The sequence below is a fragment of the Ambystoma mexicanum genome, chromosome 2q (assembly GCF_040938575.1).
Source record: "Ambystoma mexicanum isolate Mex_15411 chromosome 2q, UKY_AmexF1_1, whole genome shotgun sequence".
In the NCBI taxonomy this organism is placed as follows: domain Eukaryota; kingdom Metazoa; phylum Chordata; class Amphibia; order Caudata; family Ambystomatidae; genus Ambystoma; species Ambystoma mexicanum.
This window is the reverse complement of record NC_090924.1, coordinates 338,898,660-338,921,362: the sequence shown is the minus strand read 5'-3', so window position 1 is coordinate 338,921,362 and position 22,703 is coordinate 338,898,660. Positions and strand designations below refer to the sequence as shown.

The following is a 22,703-nucleotide window of genomic DNA, read 5'->3' as shown; positions in this document are numbered from 1 at the left end:
CATTCATGCAAGTTTTGTCACATTTCTTCATGTTTTTGGTTCCGTCGAGAGCTGGAGGGTTTTTGTTAATGCTAAAACACTCAACTTTCTGAACTCCTCCCACTCGAAGATGTCTTCCATTTTTCCTGCATTCAAATTTTGGCAGGCTATCTTCATCAATGCCTGAACTTCCACCTAAGCCAAAATGCCCTTTAAAATAGACTACTAGCGTAGGCCAACTGCTTTTATATTGTTAACGACAGAGGGTTTTTAGTAGGATCTATGTGTTTTTTTATGTGCAAGGTTTTGGGTGAGAGTGTAACTCGGAGAGAAAAAAATCTATATACGTCTATTGCAGTGATGTCGCAGCTAGAGGGTCAATACTTGGTGTAAATACTGTGAGATTTAGTGGGGCAGGAGTTTTGTCAGTGTGCAGCCACTATTCTGGATAAAAGGAGAGTTTTGCAGACTGAAGGTATATTTCATGGAAGAGTGTGTATGAAGCTGTATATTGATGCAATGTGTGATCGGCCTAAAGTGGGGTAGTTGCAGAGTGTGAAGGTTTGTGCTGTGACATTCCACATCCTGGAAACGAGAAAACCCAATAATGCAGTTAGATGGAGGTACCTGGCAGAAGGCAAAGCGCTAGAGGAGAGAGTGCTGGACAACAGAGAGAAAAGGGGTAAATGCAAAGCCGGTATGGAGTGGAATGGGATGAGGGAGGAAGGGGCTTGTGCACCTGGACCTAGCCAGAACACTCAAGTTCTGGGCCAATCCAGGAATGGTTCGCAGTACTCAGGGCTTTGGCCCGCTGACCTGTCTCTGGAAGGGCTTGGGTGTTCCCACCAAAACAGAACAAGAGAGAGATGGTGCTGATAATCTGTCACTGAGCCTCTGGTAGTGAACTTGGGTTGGAGGTCCCTGGAGGATTAGAGAAATTATGATGAATACTGCTAAGGCTTGTACATGCCTGACAGAGAATTGGTGCCAACCAGGAGTCTGACTAGAAACCAGATCGAAACAAAATTTAAAGTAGAGAGAAGTAACTGGGACCCGGTGTCAAGTGGGTGCAAAGTGTATAGCACACTAAAGGTTTAAAAGTACTTCTAGTCGTGCGATCCTAACACTAGGTTGAAAATTACCTCTGTATATATGTAGGGGCCTGGCATTGGGTGCTGATTAAAGTTCAGAAACGGGCTCAACACAGGGGTCTAGTCCTTTGAATGGTTCTACAGTGAAGCTAAAAGCTATGGAAAGTGTAGCTGAAACTAAAAGCAATGGCAGGTGTAGCTCAAACAAAAAGGTCTGGAAAGTATAAGTGAAAAAGTAAAGAGCACTGAAGGTGTACTTGCTTATTAACTTGCTCCTGTTGGGAGAAAGAATGTGACAGACTGATTGCTTTTCCTAAATGCGGTTGAGTGTAACAATAGGGATTCAGAAGCTTGTTTTCAGTTTTACACCATGTGAAATATAGCTGTACAGTGACATGGCAGCAGAATCTCTACAGCAGTTTATTATTTATTTTATTTAAAATCTTTATAAAGCACTAACAAGGCACAGTTGCATCTGATCGCTGTACAAGGTAAAACATACTTAAATAGTGGTAAGAACAAATACATTGTCTAAAAACATAGATCTAACAGATGAAGTATAAAAACAAAGAACACTCAAGAAGGTTAAAATGGTAACCAATACCGTTTCTTGGCCATACATAGACTATTACCTACAAACAGAATTCTACAGCCAAGCGTTCAAGGATTTCCTATATTTAAGATAATGTGTGATCTTACGCAAGTTTGGAGGGAGAAACAATCTTTTCTTTAAAGAAACACATCTTAATTTAGGGACCTCCACACAAAAAGAATCTCTGCTGGCAAGGCCTCTGGATATCTTCAATTTATTTGCCCAGTAAGAAGGTGTGTTTAAATGAACTTCTTTAGGGGTGATGCAAGTTAACTTAAATAGAATCAGAGCGTTTAAGGGTAACCAGTTAAGGGAAAATAAAACTGGGGTAATATGATCCAATTTTTTTGGCACCATAGACCAGTCGAGCATCAGAATGGAACACTGCTTACAGTGGTGCCAGGAAAGATTGAGGGAGACCAATCAGAATAGAGTTTTTAAGGTCATTTCGAGACAGGACGAAAGACTGCACTAGTAACCTAAAGTGCACATCTGGCACACAGAGTCTTACCGATCTTAAAGCCAGGAAGAATCTGATGGATTTGGACATCATATTAACATGTGGGATGAGAGACAACCCAGACTCTAACATAATCCGCAGAGATTTGGCTCAGTCCGAAAATTCAGTAGAGGCAGCAGGAATTGTTAGCCTCAGCAAACCATTTAGGCAAGGAGGATGGACAGTGGGAGCAAGAAAATAAAATGAATTTGGTTTTGTTTGTATTATACTTCAGGAAATGAGAAACCATCCACGCTTCTATATCCAGGAGACAATTAAAAAGCTGACCCAAATCGCTTTTTGAAGAATCCCTGAGATGCAATTGTGTATCATCAGTGTACTGATGCATGGATACTCTGTGCTTCTCTATTAAGAAGGCCAGTGGCTCCATGTATATATAAAAAAGCATGGGTGATAACAAGCCTTGAGGAACCCCAAAAGGGTCTGGAAAAGATTCAGAGCAGGATTGGACAATAACTACCACCTGCTCTTCTGACTTAGAAAAGACCGGAACGAGGCAAGAACTATACCTTTGGTCCCCATACCATGGGACAAATCCTTCAAAAATAACCCCATGATCAATTGTATCGAAAGCGGATGATACTACAAGTAAAACTAATAAACAAGATCCTTCATCATCCAGAACTCTAAATACATCATCAAGAATCTGCAATGTTTCCGTCTCATCCTGGTCGAAACCCTGACTGAAAAGGAGCTAGCAAGTTTTGATCAATTCTCAATTTATTTAATTGATCAGGGACCACTCTTTCCAGGAATGTATCCAAAAAGAGCAAATATGTTCTCCAGCATTGGATCTTTCATGGATTCACATGCTTAGAATATTCCCCGTCGTCAGACTGGGACCCCTCGGTACACATATATAGCCTTTTCCAATAGGAAAACCTCCGACACTTTTGTGTCCTATCTACGTCCTTTTAGGACCCGCCTACGCATGCTCCGTAGGCCGTCCCAGTATAAGAGGCCCGCCCCCGCGGCTCCCCTTCAGATTTCAACCGTCTTCAAAGTAGTGGGATCTCCTCGTGTTGTCTTACTATTTTGTACAAGGTTGCATTACTTTTGAGTAAAGAAAATGTCCTCCGTGTCAGGAAAGGCGCTGTTCCGTCCATGCGCGACGTGCGGCTTGAAAAAAGTTTACGAGGGGGACGGACATATGGATTGTATATATTGCCTCCACCCTCATCATTCGGCGGATAACTGTGACATATGCAAAGGGTTTTCTCAAAAAACCCTCAAAGACCAGAGTCGACGACTGGTGGCATGGCTGAATGATGGAGCGGGGGCATACCCCCATTCGGAGGTAGGCTCCACACAATGGCGAAAACATCACGCCGCGCTACCTCGTCGGAACCACTGGCGAAGAAATCTCGACCGACGGAAAAAGAGTCGTCTGGAAGTCACTCACCTAGAGACTCCTCGTCAAAGAAATCATCTTCATCAAAAAAGCATGAAAAGGAAAGGAAATCCTCCTCGGGCGATCATCATAGATCGACCACGAGTCGAGAGTCGAGTAAAAGCAAGCCAAGTGTGGAAAAGGCGGGACCGCCAAAACCACCTGCTAAGTCACTGTCGTCGACGGCGGTCCAGTCATCGGCCTCCACCCTGCACTTACGCAGGTGGCATCCACCGTCCCACCGACAACGGCGTCGACGATGTCCTCGTCGACGAGGGTCCTACAGGAGGCCTGGAGGCCTGAAGTTTTTGATCCGATCCCCCCGGATACTTTACTACAAGAACAGGCTGTGTTGCTGTCCTCGGAGGACGAAAACGAGAGAATAGCTGGCCCAGCAGACCTAGGGCTACGAGTGGCTGACAAGTCATCGACGAGGGGATCCGTTATACTGGTATCTGCCCCTCTTCTCAATCCTCAATCTGTTTTGTCGTTGGAAATTCTGTCCACGCTTCAGTCTTTGTTACAGTCGTTGGACCAGAGACTACCTCAGGCAAACCTGCCACAGTCACCCGTCGACGAGCCGGGCCCGTCCCGTCAGCCGACGCACCTACGCACGCCAATCTAGCACTGGCACAAGAGGAAGGTGAGCTGCCAGATTCGGAGTCTGACAGGGGAGCCATGTTGGATATCTCATCATCCCCTTCCAGGGATCCAACCTGGGAGTCAGAGGTGGAGTTGGAAACCCCTAGAAGCCCAGCTCACCCGTCCCCTCCGGACGACATTGCGTCATTCCATTCTATGATGGAGAAGGCATGCAAAGAATTTGGTTTGTCCCAGGAAGAACAGAAAAAGGACTGTTTTTTGTTCGACCACATGGGTAAGAGAAGGAGGTCTGTGTTCTCGATAACAATACTAGACCATGTGTCGAAGGAGGGGTTGCAGACAATGCGTCACCCGTTTTCAGAGCCGGCAGTGAAAGGACGCCTGGAAAAAAGTTTAAGGCTCCAGAGTCTACCCCCAAGTGTTTATCCTCCCAACCAACGCCAGACTCGGTGGTGTCGGCGGCAGCGGCGAGGAAGGCGAAGGCCCAGCACAAGTGCACGACTCCGCCTGAAAACGAAGCGAGACGCCAAGATGCCTTTGGCAAAAAAGTGCTATCCGTGGGAGCGACCACAGTAAAGGCCGCAAACTCTCTGGCAATTGTTGCCAGATACGATAGGTAGATGTGGCACAGGCTAGCTCCATTGCTTGATCATCTTCTGGAAGAGCATAGGAAGGCAGCAATGTTACTTGTCCGATAAGGTGAGGAAGCCTCAAATCACGCAATAAACATTGCGGTGGACCTCGCTGAGTCAGGCTTCAAGCAAGTCAATAATGGGGTCGTATTACGTCGACAGTCATGGGTTAAGTGTACCTACTTCAGGCCAGAAGTACAATACAAAGTTTTAGATATGCCCTTTGAGGGAGACCTTCTTTTCGGTGAGAAGGTGGACGAAGCCCTAAAGGGAATGAAAGAGGACTCGGACACGGCACGTTCATTGGGTGCCCTTCAGAGTGGCAGAATCTACAAGTCTTTTCGTCCCTTTAGAGGGGCTTCAGGTAATTCAAGATTCTCTGCGTCTGGAGACAGATCCTTTGGCAGATCGGCTTACCCCTCCCAGGGATACAGACGTGCCTCCAAACGGCAAACCGTCGCCGGAACTTCCAGACTTCCAGGAAAAGACCATCATATCCGTCGTCGTCGAGAGACAAGCAAAATAAAGATCAGCAGTGACATACAACACACCGTTCTGGGGGGAAGAGTTTCAGCATATGTCGACGAATGGGAACGAATAACGACGGATCAATGGGTGCTGGATACTATAAGAAACGGACACTCTCTATAATTCAAACACAGCCCTCCGCAAATTCCACCTGCGTTCACCGCTCATTCCCATCTGAAGATACTGCAACAAGAGGTAACACTCATGTTAGCAAAGGGCGTGATAGAATTAGTTCCAACATCACAGAGAGGTCAAGGAGTCTACTCAAGATATTTCGTCGTAAAAAAGCCGAACGGCAAATGGCGTCCCATTTTAGATTTACGCGATCTCAACAAGTCTTTAAAGAGCCTAAAATTCAAAATGCTCACTCTGCAGGAAGTGATCCGCGCCGTTCAAGAGGGGGATTTTCTAGCGTCCCTGGATTTACAGGACGCGTATTTCCATATTCCAATGTGTCGGAAACACAGGAAATTCCTAAGATTTGTAATAGGGCGGACTCACTACCAATTCACGGTTCTTCCTTTTGGGCTCAAGACCTCCCCCAGAACATTCACGAAATGCCTGGCTCCAGTAGCCGCCTGGCTAAGGAAGCAAGGCCACCATGTATACCCATACCTCGACGACTGGCTGGTAAGGGGATCCTCCCCAGCGTCGACCAACACAAGTTTACAAGCCACCATGCAGCTTTTACAACAGCTGGGATTCGCCATAAACTTCGAAAAATCCTCTCTGCGGCCATCGAGAACGCTGATATTCCTGGGGGCACAGTTCGAGACCCAGTTAGGGCTAGTGAAACCTTCAACAAGCGTGCCGACTACGGCGAAACACCAAGAACTCAGTGAGAAAATACGTTTCGGTCCTAGGGGCCATGGCATCCTGCATCCATCTGGTGGAAAACTGTCGCCTATTCATGAGGCCAGTCCAGGAATTCCTCGCGGACCGATGGACGCAGGCTCAAGGATCGTGGTCAGACAAGATAACCATCGACGACGACAAGCTGCTTCGGAACCCTTCAGTGGTGGCAGAGTTTCCACAATCTGAACAACGGTGTACCCCTACAGGAGCCGGAGTTTCAGCGAACCATAGTCACGGATGCGTCCCTCACCGGATGGGGAGCTCACATGGGTGCTCTCCAAACGCAAGGTCGCTGGTCTCCAACGGAGTCACTCCTACACATAAACGTGTTAGAGCTCAGAGCAGTACGATGGGCCTTGAAGGCATTCCTACCACACATCAAGGGTTCGCGAGTACGAATACTGACCGACAATACAACGGCCATGTTTTATTTGAGAAAACAAGGAGGGACGCGATCAAGAACTCTTTCCATAGAAGCCCAGAAAACCTGGAATTGGGCATTAAAGCATGAAATTTCCATCGTGGCTCATCACCTCGCAGGAGTGAGGAACTCCCAAGCAGACTCCCTCAGCAGAAGCATGGCCCAGAAACACGAGTGGGAAATGGACACAGTTCACCTGATGAAAGTGTTCGAGAAATGGGGTCACCCCCCTCTGGACGCCTTCGCGACCAAAGACAACAAGAAATGCGAGCAATTCGCAAGCAGATGGCCTCAAGAGGGTTCCATGGGGGAGGCATTCTCCTTCCCATGGAGGGACATGTTCCTCTATGCTTTTCCCCCGTTCCCCCTCATACGGAGGACAATACAGTGGATACGCGGATACAATTGCCGGGTAATTCTAGTGACACAATACTGGCCAAGGCAACCGTGGTTCTCCGACCTGCTTCACCTGTCGCTGGAACATCCCATAGCTTTTCCGAGAGTCCCGAACCTACTATCCCGGGACAAAGGCACGGTGTGGCATCACGACCCAGACAGTCTCAACCTTACAGCCTGGCTCCTGACTTTTCGGAGTTAGGTGCTTTAGACGTTTTGGAAGATTGTCAAAAAATTCTGCAGGCGGCTGGAGCCCCTTCTACAAACAAATCCTACTCCTATAAGCGGCGGAGGTTCTGTGAATGGTGTAGAGGACAACAGGGCCTACAACCGTTGTTGGTGACGCCGGAACAAGTTCTACCTTACCTGCTCCTTTTGGCGGAGAGGGGATTATCCTTCACATCGATAAAGGTGCACCTGGCGGCCATCTCGAGGTTCACAAGGAAGAGGCAGTCGTCTCCTCTATTTAGCGACAGACTTGTAAAACACTTCATGAGGGGTTTATTTCGAGCTTTTCCCCCGGAAAAACGTTTCCCCCCGACTTGGAGTCTCAACACAGTGTTGGCAGGCTTAATGAAACCGCCTTTTGAGCCTATGGCCACGTCCGACATGAAATTCATTTCGTGGAAGTTGGCATTCTTGATTGCTATCACATCAGCTAGAAGAATCTCGGAACTGCAAGCGCTGGTCGTAGACCCGCCATACCTAAGATTCTTTAAGGACAAAGTAGTCCTGGCAACTAATCCTATGTTTGTCCCAAAAGTTCCGACAGTGTATCACAAACACTTGTCCATTGTTCTCCCTACTTTCTTCGCCACACCATCATCGGCAGCAGAAAAAGCTCTTCATAACGTGGACGTTAAGAGGGCTCTGAAATTTTACCTACATCGTACACAGGAACTCAGGTCTACTCGACAACTGTTCGTCGCATATGGTCCGTCGACGAGAGGAAAAGCAATCTCTAAACAAGGATTGGCTCAATGGGTCTCATAGACGATTGCGTTTTGTCACTCTAAGGCCGGAAGGCCACTGCAAGGACATCCTAGAGCCCATTCTACAAGATCAATGTCCTCCTCAACAGCTTTATGGGCAGGAATTCCTTTGACGGACATATGCCAAGCTGCGGCATGGTCAGTGCCCCACACGTTTACCCGCCACTACTGCCTTGCCACGCAGCATGCGGACGAGGTGCAGATGGGAAGAGCTGTCCTGCGCCATCTGTTTCAGTAAGGTAAGCTCCACGCTGTGGAGAATCTGTTGTCTACCTTTTAATGACAGTATATTTTATGTGGGTAAGGTTATATGAATTAACATATTCCTACTGTACATATGCATTGTGTAGTATGGTGAGGGTATATTACATTACATTCTCACCGCCGTCTCAAGTGTTACTGCTATACAATCTATTCTAAGCATGTGAATCCATGAAAGATCCAATGCTGGAGAAGGGAATAGTTTCTTACCTGTAACTCCATTTCTCCAGCATTGATATCTTTCATGGATTCACATGCGCCCGCCAACCTCCCCGGAATGTAATGTATTTGATTGATAAGTTTAACCCTTCCTACTTTGGAGGGGCCGAAATCTGAAGGGGAGCCGCGGGGGCGGGCCTCTTATACTGGGACGGCCTACGGAGCATGCGTAGGCGGGTCCTAAAAGGACGTAGATAGGACACAAAAGTGTCGGAAGTTTTCCTATTGGAAAAGGCTATATATGTGTACCGAGGGGTCCCAGTCTGACAACGGGGAATATTCTAAGCATGTGAATCCATGAAAGATACCAATGCTGGAGAAATGGAGTTACAGGTAAGAAACTATTCCCTTATTGATCGATAGTTGGCCAAGCAATCGACGTCCAAATCCAAAAATGTTTTTTTGTAATAATAGGCAGACATGTCCTATTTTAGAGAATCCGGGAAACAGTCCGCAGCAAGAGAAAGATGCATAAGCTGCAATAAGAAAATCCTTGATTTTTGAGGCAGGACAAGGGTAGTCAGAAAGTAGGTAGGTTTAATGCCTGACACCAGTGATTTATGTTTGTCAGCATCGGGGATACTAAAAGAGTCCTAGATGGCCACTGTTTTTCGATCCAAATAGGAAGAATAGAAGATAACCGTGGAATTTCATTTTGAATTTCTACAATGGTTTTTTTACACATAGGAAAATCTTGTCAATTTAGAGTTAATGCAGCAGATTTTTGAGTAAGTAAGAGTGGATTTTTTTTATCACCTTTAATACGGCAAAAAAGTGTATTTAAGGGTTGAAAGTTGAAGTGTTTCCTATGCCACCTGGAAACCAAGATTTATCTTGTTTGCCCAACAAATCCTAGACATGGGTGGAATGCATTGTAGGTAGGTAGGTACATTCTTTAGTTCGGATCAACAAAAAAATCCATAAAAGATACAACATACACAACCATTGCAACCATTGGACACAATCAATTAAAAATTCAAGCATAAAATCATTATTCATTCACTACAATATCAATTCCATAAAACAATTTCATACTGATAAAAACTTAAATTCATTTAAGAGGCTGCATACATATAATACAATTTAGCATAGTTTACAGTCATAAGATTGTTATAATGTTTGCCTTTACAGTCGTAAAATGTTTAAAATCGGCTCAACTGATTCCATCATTACTTTCTACACTTATACCTGATCTTATTCGCTGGTTCTTACATTTAAGGATACATTCCAGGCTATGGCTGGCGAGGATGCATCCAACAAGTGCTGGCCTATGCTGGGAAAAGCCTCTTTCTATAAACAACGGTAACAAATACTTTTTCTGTGGCCCACTATAAGCTGGACAGAAAAATAGGAAGTGTACTATGCCAGCATGACACATAGGACATTTAGCTTCAAATGCCCAGTCCAATCTCCGGCTTCGAACCTCACCCAACTCGAAACACCCAAAAGGTACCCTTGGTGTAGGTGCTCTTTGGTACTTCCAATTTGTCCAAACAAGATATTGTTTTATGTTATTTAACTATATTCTCATCAGTTCTCTGTTGGTTTCATTAGCTCTTCCGTCTCTCTGGTGTCATTTGCCCACTGAATTATTCTCTTTGTTAGGAGGCGACACCTGCCATTTTCTAATATTGATATGGGTTGATCAAGCATAAAACTGGCATTCACTTTCCCCAAAACTTTCTTTACATTTTCTAGCCAGCCAATTTTATCTGCGCCCTTTTTTCCCAATAGATCTTTTAACAATTTCTGTGTGAACCCACCTTTTGATTAGACCATACCCGCAACCATATCCTGCAGGGCTACAGCACCAGTTGGTCCTCTAAAAAGGCCCAGCCTAGCTCTCTATGGGAGACAAAATTTCGCACTGACATGGGTAAGCCCAGCAGTGATTTCACAAACCTTTTATTCTCTTTTTGCAACATACTCGGGTCTCCATACCCGCAGATTGAGGCACCATATTTGATTGCTCCCATAATGCGAGAGTTATACATTTTTCCCACAATACAGAGCAGTTGTTGCTTGTGCTGTTTCATAAATCTATAATTACTGCCAGCCGATTGTTTCATCACAGGCACCTGTTTTTGTACATGAGCCTGCCCATCAAAGATAGTCGAATTGGGTCACCCTTGGAATAACCAATCCATCGCACCATATTTTTTGAAACTTGCATGCTCTTTTCTTCCCTAGACACACCATCGCTGCTGATTTGGTGGTCTTAACATGAAGGTCCAGATTTTTATATAGGTGGAAAATGTATTTACCAAGATCTGCAATGCTCTAGGGGTCTGTGCAATGAGGACAGTATCATCCACATAAATTAGCGCTGGAATCAACACGTTACCTATTCTTGGTTACATTCCAGTAGAAACTCCATCAATTTATTAATTTTCAAGTAGAAGTGCATGGGTGCCAAAAAACACCCCTGTCTTACCCCTGATTCAATGGAGAACCGGGCTGTACAATGACTCTCATTACCAGAGTGAATGCATGCCTCATTGACCCTATGTAGGGCTTCCAAGGTGTCCAACATGGCAACTGGGCAATCATGGGACCTGAGCACCTCCCACAGTTTTTTCCAATTTACTTTATCAAAGGTGGTGCTCAGGTCCATAAATGCCAGATATATTGGTTCTTGTTTTATATGCAGGGAGTGGGCAATTGTCATGTACAGGTTTAGGCACTGTTCCATTCTCCCCAATTTGGACCTAAAGCCCAGTTGGATTGGGGATAGAATTTCGTTAGTTGTGACCCACTCTTCTAATTTAGAGAGTAGACACTTCCCAAATGTTTAAAACTGGTGTTCAAAAGAGATATAGGCCGGTATAATTGTGGTGTTTTTCTACAACCTTTTTTTTATAAATTGGGACAATTATTGCTCTTCGCCATTCCCTTAGTATCAATTTCGCACTCATTATTGCATTAAACAGTTAAATTGTTAAAACAGGATCCCATATTTTGTCATTATCTTGATAAAACGCAGCTGGCATTCTGTCACTACCATTGTGTCGAAGTTTAATCTGGTTATATCATTTCTAAGGTAGTGGGGGGGGCATGTGTGGGCAGCCCTCAACAATGCCATATTAAAGGCACCGGGTCCTCTGCTCCATGCAGGCGGTTATCCACTAATAGGATTGATCTCCTCTTCTGCCTCTTCTAATCTCCGTCCAAAGGAGAGGTTGGGGTTGCCGAGGTGGCCGATTAGCTGAAACCCACTGCCAGCGGACTCTTTCATGAGAGAAAGTCAGGGGTGGAGGCAGGGGCAGGAGGCTGAGGGTGCAGGTGCACCAAGGGCAAATCCATACACACAAACACACACAACTTGACAGTGCATAATAATGAAGTTGAAAAACATGGGACCCTTCACTTCTGTTTTCAGATACCATTTACCAGTTAATGGTGGTGCTGTGGAGATGGGTACCTTGATCGTCCTATTTAACTGCACAGAGGATGTTGTGAGCTTTGAATATCACTTCTCTTACCAGGTAGCCCATGTTATTGGCAATCATGACTTTCAGCCCCCGCTGCTTTGCCAGGTTTTCCACCCTCCTTGACTCAAATTCTTAACAATGAGACTTCGTCCTCATTCTCTGCATCCTCTCTCACCCTTTTTCATGGAAGAGACAAATATTGCCCTCTCCCAGGAAATACATTTTCCCCATCTTTTGGCTTCTCTCTGAATCTGGTTATATTCCAGAATGGATTATTGATAAATCCAGCTTTGTCTAATGATCCTTAGGCCACTAGTTGTAGGCTATCTGCCCACTTTAGCAGTGACCCCATTTTTTGTCACTTGCCCCATCCCTCATAAATATTTGTGATGTGGGGATACATCTGTATCTCACATGAATCAGGTTTTATCATTCCTTGAACGCCCTCCCCATACCTCGTACCATCACAGAGGGTGGATCTAGTCTTCATGGATTTTAGAGAGGGTCATTAGGGCTGTCAAACGTCAGTGGAGCTCCCCTCTGTCTCACTCGCCCTCAGGTCATCTGTAGGTACATTTTGGGGTTTCTAAATAAATTTGTGAGAACATAGACAGGCTTCTTACACATGTGCACACACCCAGTACCAACACACCACGTGCGACGTGTGGATAACAGTGTCTGATGGCATATTAATTTCCTATTAAAATAATGTCAGCTTCCTGCACCTGCCTGCAAACACATGACAACCCCCCATCACATCTGTGACCCAGTGTGCTGCCCTGGATTTTAAGGAGATTGGTGTTACCAATGGGGTGCTACAGAGCATTGACACCTCTGGCATAAACACTGTCCTATTTTTCTTCGTCCTTGTCAATGATCACCAATTTAACCAATTTATTTAAGAATAAACTCCCACTTTATGCTCTAAACCTGGGCTCTGTTGGTAATCTTTCCTTTTTTATGGTGCAAGTATTTTTTTTCTGAAACCTTAATCATTGTCAATGTGGCATGTTCTTGGCCACCCCACCATGGGATTATTTTCTATCTATATGTTCACATTTATCAATCCCTATCTGCAAGCCATTGCTTATAGCTCCCCTGTACTTGGCCAAATGGAGGTATTATAAGATTTCTTGGGTTGTGGTTAGCCTGTGCATCTTCCTATGGGGTATTCTATGCTTGGTTGGGGTTGGGAAGGTCTGCACTTGTTTCCTGTGGACTCTATGGACTTTGTTGATGTCATCGTGGCTCTAGGGCATAAAATCCTTGGCCAGATGTGTCGGCCGGTCCACATCAGACTTAATCCGGTCTCCTGGATTTCAGAAATTCTCTTGTGCTCCTGATGGTGGAGACAAGAGCAAAGCCGTGTGTGGCCGTTTTCTGCATTTGTGGGGGCTTTAAGGTGAACAGATCAACGGATATGCCTCATTTGGTTCTGCAGAAGGTGTTCTCAACAGTTATTTTGGACAGCTTGCTTTCGAAGATTATTGTTTTGAGTTGGACCATGTCTGTCTGTAATTCCACTTTGACTTGTAGTACGCATGTCTGTTTTGAACAATTTGCCGCCTGTCCCACTAATCATTTGCATCATTACTCCTCTAGTCTTTAACATATCATGTCGACTTTTACCACCATGCATCGTAAGTGCAATTTGTGAGTGCATCTGTCTGAGCCTTCTCACCACTATAATCAAGATGTGGTAATGGTATAGAGACCTGGAATCGCAGGATGCTTCATGATGTTTCATTTTATTATTCACTTTGAGGGTACATGGAATTGAGCTTCCATTCTAAACTTCTTGTGTAACTGGTTTAAAAAGTAAGTGGTCCTGGACTGTTTTCTGGAAGCCATTCTCAAAAGTATATATTTTTCAGTTTCCCTTGCTTAAAACTCAAAGCTTGGCTTGTTTTGATTTAGTCAAGTGGCCTTTCCTTTTCCTTAAGAAGCAAAAAGATCGGTCATTTCCTACAGAGGAAGATTTAGGTTTCTTCTTAACATTGTTCTTTAACTTGTAACCTACTCATGCTATGCGTTTGGAAATAATTGCTTTACTTCCCATTAGAACTAGAGTAATAAATGACACAGTTCAAATTGTGCTTAAACAATTTGATAGCTACTGTTTTAACCAGCAAAAAAAACTCCATTGCCTTTTATCTTTGTATACATGTTTGCCTTCTCAGCCTCTGCTGTGTCACCAACGGCCGGGAAATACTCCAATCTGCCATTTAGCAATAGGTTTACATGGGATGAGCATTGATATTTTCACACACTTTCGACACCTCGTACATGTTTTTGGAAGACTAAGCTGGACCTATAACAGAGGGCATTTTATACAATGAGAAACAGAAAATGAACTTGACCAGGGTCAAGGTTCCTCCATGTGGGACATTGGGCTAAATAATTCCCATGCACTGCTACACATAGCCACAAGGTGAGTTGTTACATGGCCCCCCAACCTGTCAGTACCATCTTAGTATGGGTGGTGGCACTAAGAGCCACAGAGTTGGTTTCATAGCAAGTACAGGTAAGCTGGATCTACTCAGCCCGACAAAAGACAGGATATGTTTACAAAGATGAGCAGAGTCTTACATGATAGGGAGTGTGGCAAACCAGAAGGAGGAGTCATGCTTGGAATTAGCATATTCAGGGAGATGTTATCTAAATAATATGAAAATGCCCATCTATCCCTATTGCTATGAGGGTATTTCCCTACCTAATAAATTAAACTAAGTGTGCTTGTCAAATGTCAAAAACAAAAACGTCCTCTCTCAAAACCTACTTGCTATCTGGCACTACCACTTTAGAACAAATGGAACAAAAAATAGACCAGAACAGGAGCCTTTCCACTCGGCTTTGCCGTGTCAGAATACTTGAGTTCATCCCAAATAATGTTCATCGAATGGTCACGGCTCATCAATTTTTCTCAATACAGTTCTCCATCCTCTTTTCAGGTTCTGAATGACAAGTCTTACGCCTTAACACACATCCAATACTTTCCGTTCTTTAAAGGGAAAAGGGATTTTCTTAGTGTGATTCCACCACTTTTGACCTTGTTTTTTATATTGTTCTTGGTTTGGTTTTGAGCCAGGTAACCCTCCAGGTTTGCTCTGTTCCCAGTCATGATCGCCACTATTTGTATTTCTAGGGTTCCCCAAGGCCCTCTGGTCCTCTGTGTTTAACTCCCCAGTCTCTCATGGGTGTCCTCCCGTGTCCGATTTCTGTGTTTCCCCGGCTCCTGTAATCATTTTGGTTTCCCCAAGTTCCTTATAGTAATATTGCTTGGTTTTCTAGTGCTCCCCAACGCTCTATGCTGTTCTGATGTGTTTACTTCAGTGGGGTTTCTCTTGGGCATTTACCCATATCTAGTGTTTGGGTTTCTCCAGCTCCCGTAACCCTCTTGCCTTCCCCATCCTCGTTTATCAATGTCACTTGTTTTCCTAGGGCTCCATGAAGCCCTCTTGCCCTGGAATATGCTTAATTTAGCAGGGTCTCGATTGAGTGCCTGCCCGTGTCCATTGTTTGGGTTTTCTGGGCTCCTGTAACCCTCTTGTCTTCTCCGGCACCTAAGGACACAACTGTTCGCCCCTCTCCCCGCTGTTACCTTCTCGGGATGGTCCGCTTCCCTTTCACTTCTCAGCTCGGCACACTTCTCATGCAGAGAACGGTGATCCGATCTCTCTGCTGTGGGCTGGTATGGTGTCGGTTAACAGGATATAGGCCCACCACAGCTTTGATGTTGCCGTGCCACTAGGCGACACAGTCCTTCTATCATCCCTGTCTTTTTCTCTCCTTCGACTTTGTTACCTCTCGGAACGCCAGCCTTCCGGCATCTCCCTTGCGTTCTGCTTGCTCTACACGCTACCACTGGCTCTGCGGTCTAGCGTGGCTCAGCGCCTTCAGGATGTCAGAAGCTCGCCTCTGTGTAGGATTCTTTCTTCTCCACTCAAGGTTCAGCATATTTTTATGTTTGCAGATACAAACGAAAAGTGGTGTTTCCTTCCTCTTTGACTGTTGAGCTCACATGGAATCCAGCAGTACCTGAAGCCAAAGAGATTGAAGTAATGTCACTATTTGTTTAATCCAAAACCGAGGTAACATCAGTCTTTAAGATTACCATATATGCAGACAATGGGCCTCATTAAAAATGGTGGTATTTTTACTGTAAATCTGCCAAAATACCACCAAATGGATTTACCGTTACCGCCACTTGGTCCATCTGAATCACCGGATTACAAGTGGTGGTAGGCAGGGTTAGTCCCCATTTATTGAAGTCCATAGGACTCCATGGGGATTTTGGCAAAATTCCCACCAGCGGTAATTCCGCTGATTTGGCAATTTTTTGCACGGTAAAGCGGAGGAATTACCTCCAATATTCTGCTGTAGATTTTTCCTCAGCCTTAATGCCAAACTCGTAGTTTGGCGGTTTGGTAATGCGGCTGTAATGCAGTGGTAACTCTGTTACCACCGTTTTTTGTCACAACACTGAACACGTAATGAGGCACAATGTATTCTTGATAGGGAGATAGTTAGGTCCACTTCCGCAGACCCCTAAAGAGGGTCTTACTTAGTGGGGTCACCTTCCTAGCCTCAAAGGGGGTCACTCCCCTCTGTGGAGAAGGGACGAATAGTCCAGATACGTCACAGGAGATAAAACTCTCAGCTAGTGGCTGAATCTGAAGTGACATTTTTCAGTTTGTAGGACACTTTTTTAGCATTGTGACGTAGTGACTTTGGCAATGCATGTCTAATCTTTCATGTCAAAAGGTTTCCCTTAATGCTGACCTGGCTCAATGTGCAGCAGCAATCAGACAATCAGGCCCACTTCAACACGGGACATCCAGAACCAACCTCTTACTTAATCACCTAAAGAGTTACCAGATAGCAACAGGAAGTCCCAAAGACCTGTGCCCACGGGCTATCACCTGGATGATTTTCTTATTTTCTTTTTTACTGTAGCATAGCTTTTGTTTTTTAGGCAGCCTGGTAAAAAGTAAATTGAGAAAATAAGTGGACATTTTTAATCCTTAGTAAAAAGAATAATAGGAACTAGACATAGAAAACAGTCTCCTTAGTGTATCCTTGCAGCGCCAATCACTCTAGCAAAGCTAATATAAACAGACTGTCTATTGTAAATGGGAGTATAGGGGCAGCCTCTCGTTTGTAGTCCTCTAGAACCAGCTGCTCACTCCAGAACACTGAACAAACCATGAAAGAAATTGACATCTCTCTCAGAAACCTATGCTAGCTATTCCTCAGATGTAGTTTCTTAAGCTATCCTGTTGTCATTTGGCTGACATGCTTTAATTGCAATAGAGTTCCCGCAGTCCAAGCTCTGATCAAGTTGACCCAACTCCCTTGCAAGCGCTATCCCATTGTAGAGTGCAGACTAGTAAACTTTGTGACATAAGGTTCAACTATCAGTTTCATTTGCTATACTTCATTAATTATATTCTGTTCTAATATCTGCATTTGCATTTGGCAAGATTTATTTGCACATGACTCAAAACTACCCCAAAACAAATTGTGGCGAGCCCGAGCATGGCCTTGTGAAGCTGTTCCTTCATCAAGTGGGTAGGGTTCTTGCTCGAGATCTAGCGATAAGCTGCTATGCCACTTGTGTGATGGAAGAGCTGAATATCCTTTGCCGACTCTGAATGCAGAGGAACAGTCGCAGCATCAGTGAATGTAGAGGAACAGTCAAAGCATCAGCAAATGTTTACTCCCTTTCTAACATTCTCCTTATCTTCTGCATGACAGTTTGTTCTGAAGCATGACAAGTACAAGCACTTGAGGGAGGTGGAGAAATACCCCAACAGTTTGAATCCTCATGCTGCCGAAACGCTGCCCCTGGTGACGTCAATACTGCGCCAGGTTCTGGACCGGCACCCGCAGAACAAATGGTTTCACATCGGAGCAGACGAGGTACGTGAGAGAGAGGACACACGAACGCTGCTGAATTTTGTCCCTGTCTGCTTCCTACACACTATTCTTGTACTGTGCCCAAACAATGGCAGGCTAATCACTCTTGGTTTTACTGTCTACTTTCACACTCTTCTCCCCTTAGGTCTTCTATTTAGGAGAAGGACATGATTCCAAGACCTGGATGAACAGCAACAACGGGGACATGGGAAAAATGTACCTGAATCACATCCAAGCTGTGATCAGCTTCCTCATTGCCAGCTACAAAGAAATCCAGGTTCTGATGTGGGACGACATGCTGAGAAGGATTAAAATGGAGACTATCCAGGGTAAGGATGTGTTCATCTGACGCTGCCAGAGTCTGCATGTTCTCCCCAATCCCTATACAGTGTTGTCAACTACTTTGTGGCCTGAGACACTTCCTCTTTGCTGCTGCCTTGCATCATCTTCTCTTCCATTCTGATTCACTACATGGCACTCTCTTGAAATCTATCCAATGCTAGCCTGAGGCAAGATTCTCGTACTAGTTAAACCTGCCTGGCACCTTCTCTTCCAATTAGCCCTTATATGGCATGAATTAAATGTTGCTAATTCTGTAGACTGTTTTGACTCTTCATGACACCTCCTTTTCAATGTACACTTCCAGCTGGTGCGATAACCTCTCCACACTTCATCAGAATAGTTTCTTCTGCCACATATTCCTTTTGGCAATGCCTGTCCACCAAGTTTGAATCAAATCCACAACTAAAATGGAAATTCCTTAGTGAAGAGGATGTGGGAGTTCTATTAAACTGTGGACATATGAACAGTACTTTTGAAGATGCCAGAAGGTGTGCTATTCTGTTGCAGTGTCCCATTTCTTTTCATTTTTCCAACGTGTTTAACCACTAGTTTTAACTTTTCCCTGGTGGACTCTGATTCTCCGAGCTTGAAAGGGATGCAATTCCCAATGTTTGCTTCTGAGGGCTCTAGGTCCTGAGAGCAGGCACAAAATCATGTAACCCATGTTTTCACCGAGTAGCAGTATGGTTCTACCTCCATACCCGCAGTTGAAGGTAGGGGTGTCCGTTCCAGTGGGTGCGGCATGACTTTACCCCTGAAAGTCATCTGCTAGCTTTACTTCTAAGAGCCAAGAGTGATGTCCAGCAGTCCGATATTATTCCCATGGTGATATGTGTGCAACACAAATGTGGATATGTGTGCTCATGGCTGAACTTCCTTCAATTTTCAGAGCCCATGTCGTAACTGGGAAAGTCCGGTGTACTTTCCCAAGACCCCTCCTCACCTGTATCTTCAGGAGAACTGTTCCTTGTCTCAGAAATCCCTTTCCTCCATGTCTTCTTTTCCTCAGGATTCTTCTTGATCTTGACCCTTTTGTTGTGCAGGTAAGGACGGGCTTCACTGGAGGCCACCTTGGCAGGATATAGCTTCCTGACCCAAAGGGAACACCAGAAAGCCTGCCTCAAATATACAGGGGGAAAAGCTTCTTGGCACCAAAAAACCCTGTGGTGGACTGATGACTTGCTGCAGTATTCGGTGTTTCCAATGATGCAACAGTAATCCACTGTGAGGATGCCGAGAGGCTGGGTACGTTGATAAGGGGTACTGCAAAGCAGCAGATTGTTCGAGAGACAGACTAGATATCTGCAGATAAGAAATCGAGGTAGAGAAAGGTAAGTGAAAGTTCAGGTAAGTCGGGTTTGTGAATGCCAGAATGGCAGCAGCGTGTGCAGAGGCACAGAAAAGGAGGAGTGACTTGTGAACCCTAAAGTCCGCCGAGAGAAAGGCAGCAATCGGAGAGGGAGACTAAACTACAGAGAGTGAGCGAGCACTGCCGGGGAACCCGACAGTGAAAGAAGAGGAACAGAGAGAAAGCAGGAGGAATAATGCAGCCGGCAAACTCTGCCGCTCGAGAAGAGTGGCTGATAAGTCACCGGGTAAAGAGTCCAAAATGTAGCGAACAGGAGACGGCAGAACGCCAAGCGGGTACCAGGGAGATGGATACAACGTGCCGAAGGGGAGGCTGGGAGCGTTGATATGGAAACGCTGTCTCTGTCGGCCATGTTAGTAGAAGACTAGACTGCAACTAGCGCTTCTACCTACCTTAAGCAACCAAGTTACCTCCGATGCACAGAGGTCTGCTTATGCCATACCTTGCAAGTCCGTGGCATGACAGCCCAAGCTAGCCAGGACTATTTCTGACCAGTGCGATTGTACCATCTGAGGTTTGATTAAATGCAGATCCTGAGCTTTTACTCTATCTTAAAGTCTGTATATTTTGAGGTGACCAAGATTGATTGGGTAGTCGCCAAATGCTTGGGGTTTGGGACCTGTGGTGGGTCGGAAGAAGAAGTTGGCTACATTGAGTACATGTTACTTTTCTTTAATGAAAATATAAAGAAAAATACCTATCTCTCCCTATTACTAAAGGGGATCGCCCTGCCTATCTAAATTAACTAAAGGTGCTCGTCGATCGTCAGGAAGTCAAAAAGTATCATTTATCCTCTGTCCCACACCTGACTCTAGCTGAGCCTACCACTAACATGAATAACTCAAAATAGGCCAAGAGAATGTCTCTCTTTTCCTGGTCGTCTCTCTTCTTGATATTTTCCCGGCTGCTTTCTCTTTGGTTCTGTATTGTATCCCTTGTGGTTTTTGATACACAAATGCCACCCTTTAGAATGTAGGTTTCTTTAAGTTATCTTTCCTGATAGTCTCTTGTGGTTTGCTTCATGAGCTCTTGTAGCTCTTCCCATGTGGGCTTGGCATTCTCTTTAATACCAGCTATACTGTAGCTTTCACACCCTGGCTGGGGGCAGACATGGCGTTTAACGGCCCGCCAGCCCTCAGATGGGGCTGCGGGCTGTTAAACACCATGTCTGCCCCCAACCATGGCATGAAAGCTCTTTGCAGCCCTGAGATTTCCCAACGTGCGGATAGTTTTTTTTCTTTCACATTCTGACGGGAGATGTGCTCAGCGCGAGCACCTCTCCCGTTGGAATGAAAAAAAAAGTTTCAGAAATGGCTGCTGCCATTAAAATAGGAAAGGGACTAGGTTCCTTTTCGGATGATGGCGGCCATGGAAAACAGGTTCCAAAATGGCTGCCGTCATCAGAGACCCTTTTCTTTGTGTATGTTGGTGGACATTTTTTTGAAAACTTTTTTCTCTCACTGCGGGTGGTGAATGCACAATCGTGCTCGGGAAAGGTAGATTGTGATTGGTTAATCTGCCTTTCACGAGTGCGACTACACTTTTCCTGGAAATACTTTCTCACACTATGATCATTACTTGTATATCTCTAAAATATTTGAGAGTTAACATTAACTTCCCTAGGTTTTGTATGACCTTATCCAAATCATGAGTCCCTCTCTCCTGGGTTCTTGGTATTGGAGTCTTTCTTTTATAAATCGTTTCCCTTGACAGTCTGATTTCACAGTAATATTTACACTGAATTGGCATGGGCTCTCTCCTTTCTTCAAACCTCAGTATCTCAGGGCTTCTCCCTTCCTCCCAGGGTATTTGCTTTCACTTGTTATCTATTTCCCAAGTAGCGTTCCTTGTCATGCTCTGTATTGGTTTCAGATATCTCCACTTCTGCTCATTTCGTGTTCAACTTTCATACTTGTGACTTTGATAGCTTTCTCTCTTCCCAATACGTTGCCCCGGTGGCCCACCGCCTCTCCCGTTCTCCCCTGTACCTTTTCCGATGCAGGGGAACCCCGTGGGTCTTGGCACGCACTTAGGTATTCGACTTCTCGGTTGCTCTTCTGTCTTTCTGCTTTCGCCAGTGTAACATTCTCGGCTCCTCTGATATAGGGTGCCGTCTTCGTATGGGGTAGCACGGAGCTGGCAGTACTCTTTTCTCCAGTGGTCTTGGCATTGTTATTGGGGCGTCTCACCCACCATGAAGCAGCCGTGGTCACACCACCAACTTGCACGTGTCTTAGCCTCCCATTCGAACAATATTTCTCCCGTGCAAGAATTTGTCGTGTCTCTGGCATCTCACTCAGGTTTTCCTCACCTTTGCAAACTTTGCAGGCTCCACAACTCTATTCTGCTTCACCTCTCCAAGGCATAATCACATCAGGAGGTTTCCACTGCGTACCATACTCTCTCTCCTCACAAGCGCTACTCATCCCAGTTATATCCACATCTCTTTTTAAAGAGACACCTTCTTTTCCTTGGTCTGGCTGTTTTTTCCCCACATTGCCTGAAGCCAACATAAGGGTGATAGATTGATCTTCATTGCAGCCAGTCCTATAAATGCAGATATGGTATTGGGTCTAAGGAATTCCTCATTGGAATTGGAGTCCTTTTCCCCCAAGGGGGAGTCACTCCCATTTAGGTCCCACTTGCCCATACCCGTATGGAGGGTCTTGTTGAGCGGGGTCACCTTCCTAGCCTCAAAGGGGGTGGCATCCCCTTGGGGAGAAGGAACCAATACCCTTGATTCGGCACAGACCCTTAACCCAGCCCCCCTAACTTCAAATACACTAATAATTATTAGTTCCAGTTAGTTATTATGTGGAAGATAAATTCAACCTAAAGATGTAGTGCAGAATCCTGCGACATAACCCCTCTGCAAAAAAGCACTACTTTGCATCTTTGGGAACTGTACCTCCTAACGCCCCCTGCCCCTTACTGAGTTAAGGATTTGATGCTCACTACCCATGGCTTGACAGGATGCAGCAATACAAACTTCCAACCATTGTACCCTTCCCTCCCCATCAGTGAAGTGACACTGTTGACGTCCTCCCTATCCCTTACTTGAAGAAGTACGGGATCTGGCAGTCAGGCATGGTAATTCCCAGAGTCGAGGATGTGGGCCAAAAATGCTAGGTTACGGTGAGGGGGCGGTCAACTACTCTTCTTA

The 22,703-nt window shown here is 45.2% G+C and overlaps 1 protein-coding gene across 2 annotated transcripts in view; it reads left to right on the top strand.

Annotated features, from left to right (window-relative positions):
- Positions 1-22,703, top strand: part of LOC138569399 (hexosaminidase D-like) — a 644,991-nt gene that overhangs the window by 406,710 nt on the left and 215,578 nt on the right. For both annotated transcript variants that reach the window (XM_069647343.1, XM_069647344.1), the window contains 2 exons: positions 17,668-17,832; positions 17,975-18,158. In XM_069647343.1, coding sequence (XP_069503444.1) covers positions 17,668-17,832; positions 17,975-18,158 — 349 coding nt within the window. The remainder of the gene's footprint in view (positions 1-17,667; positions 17,833-17,974; positions 18,159-22,703) is intronic.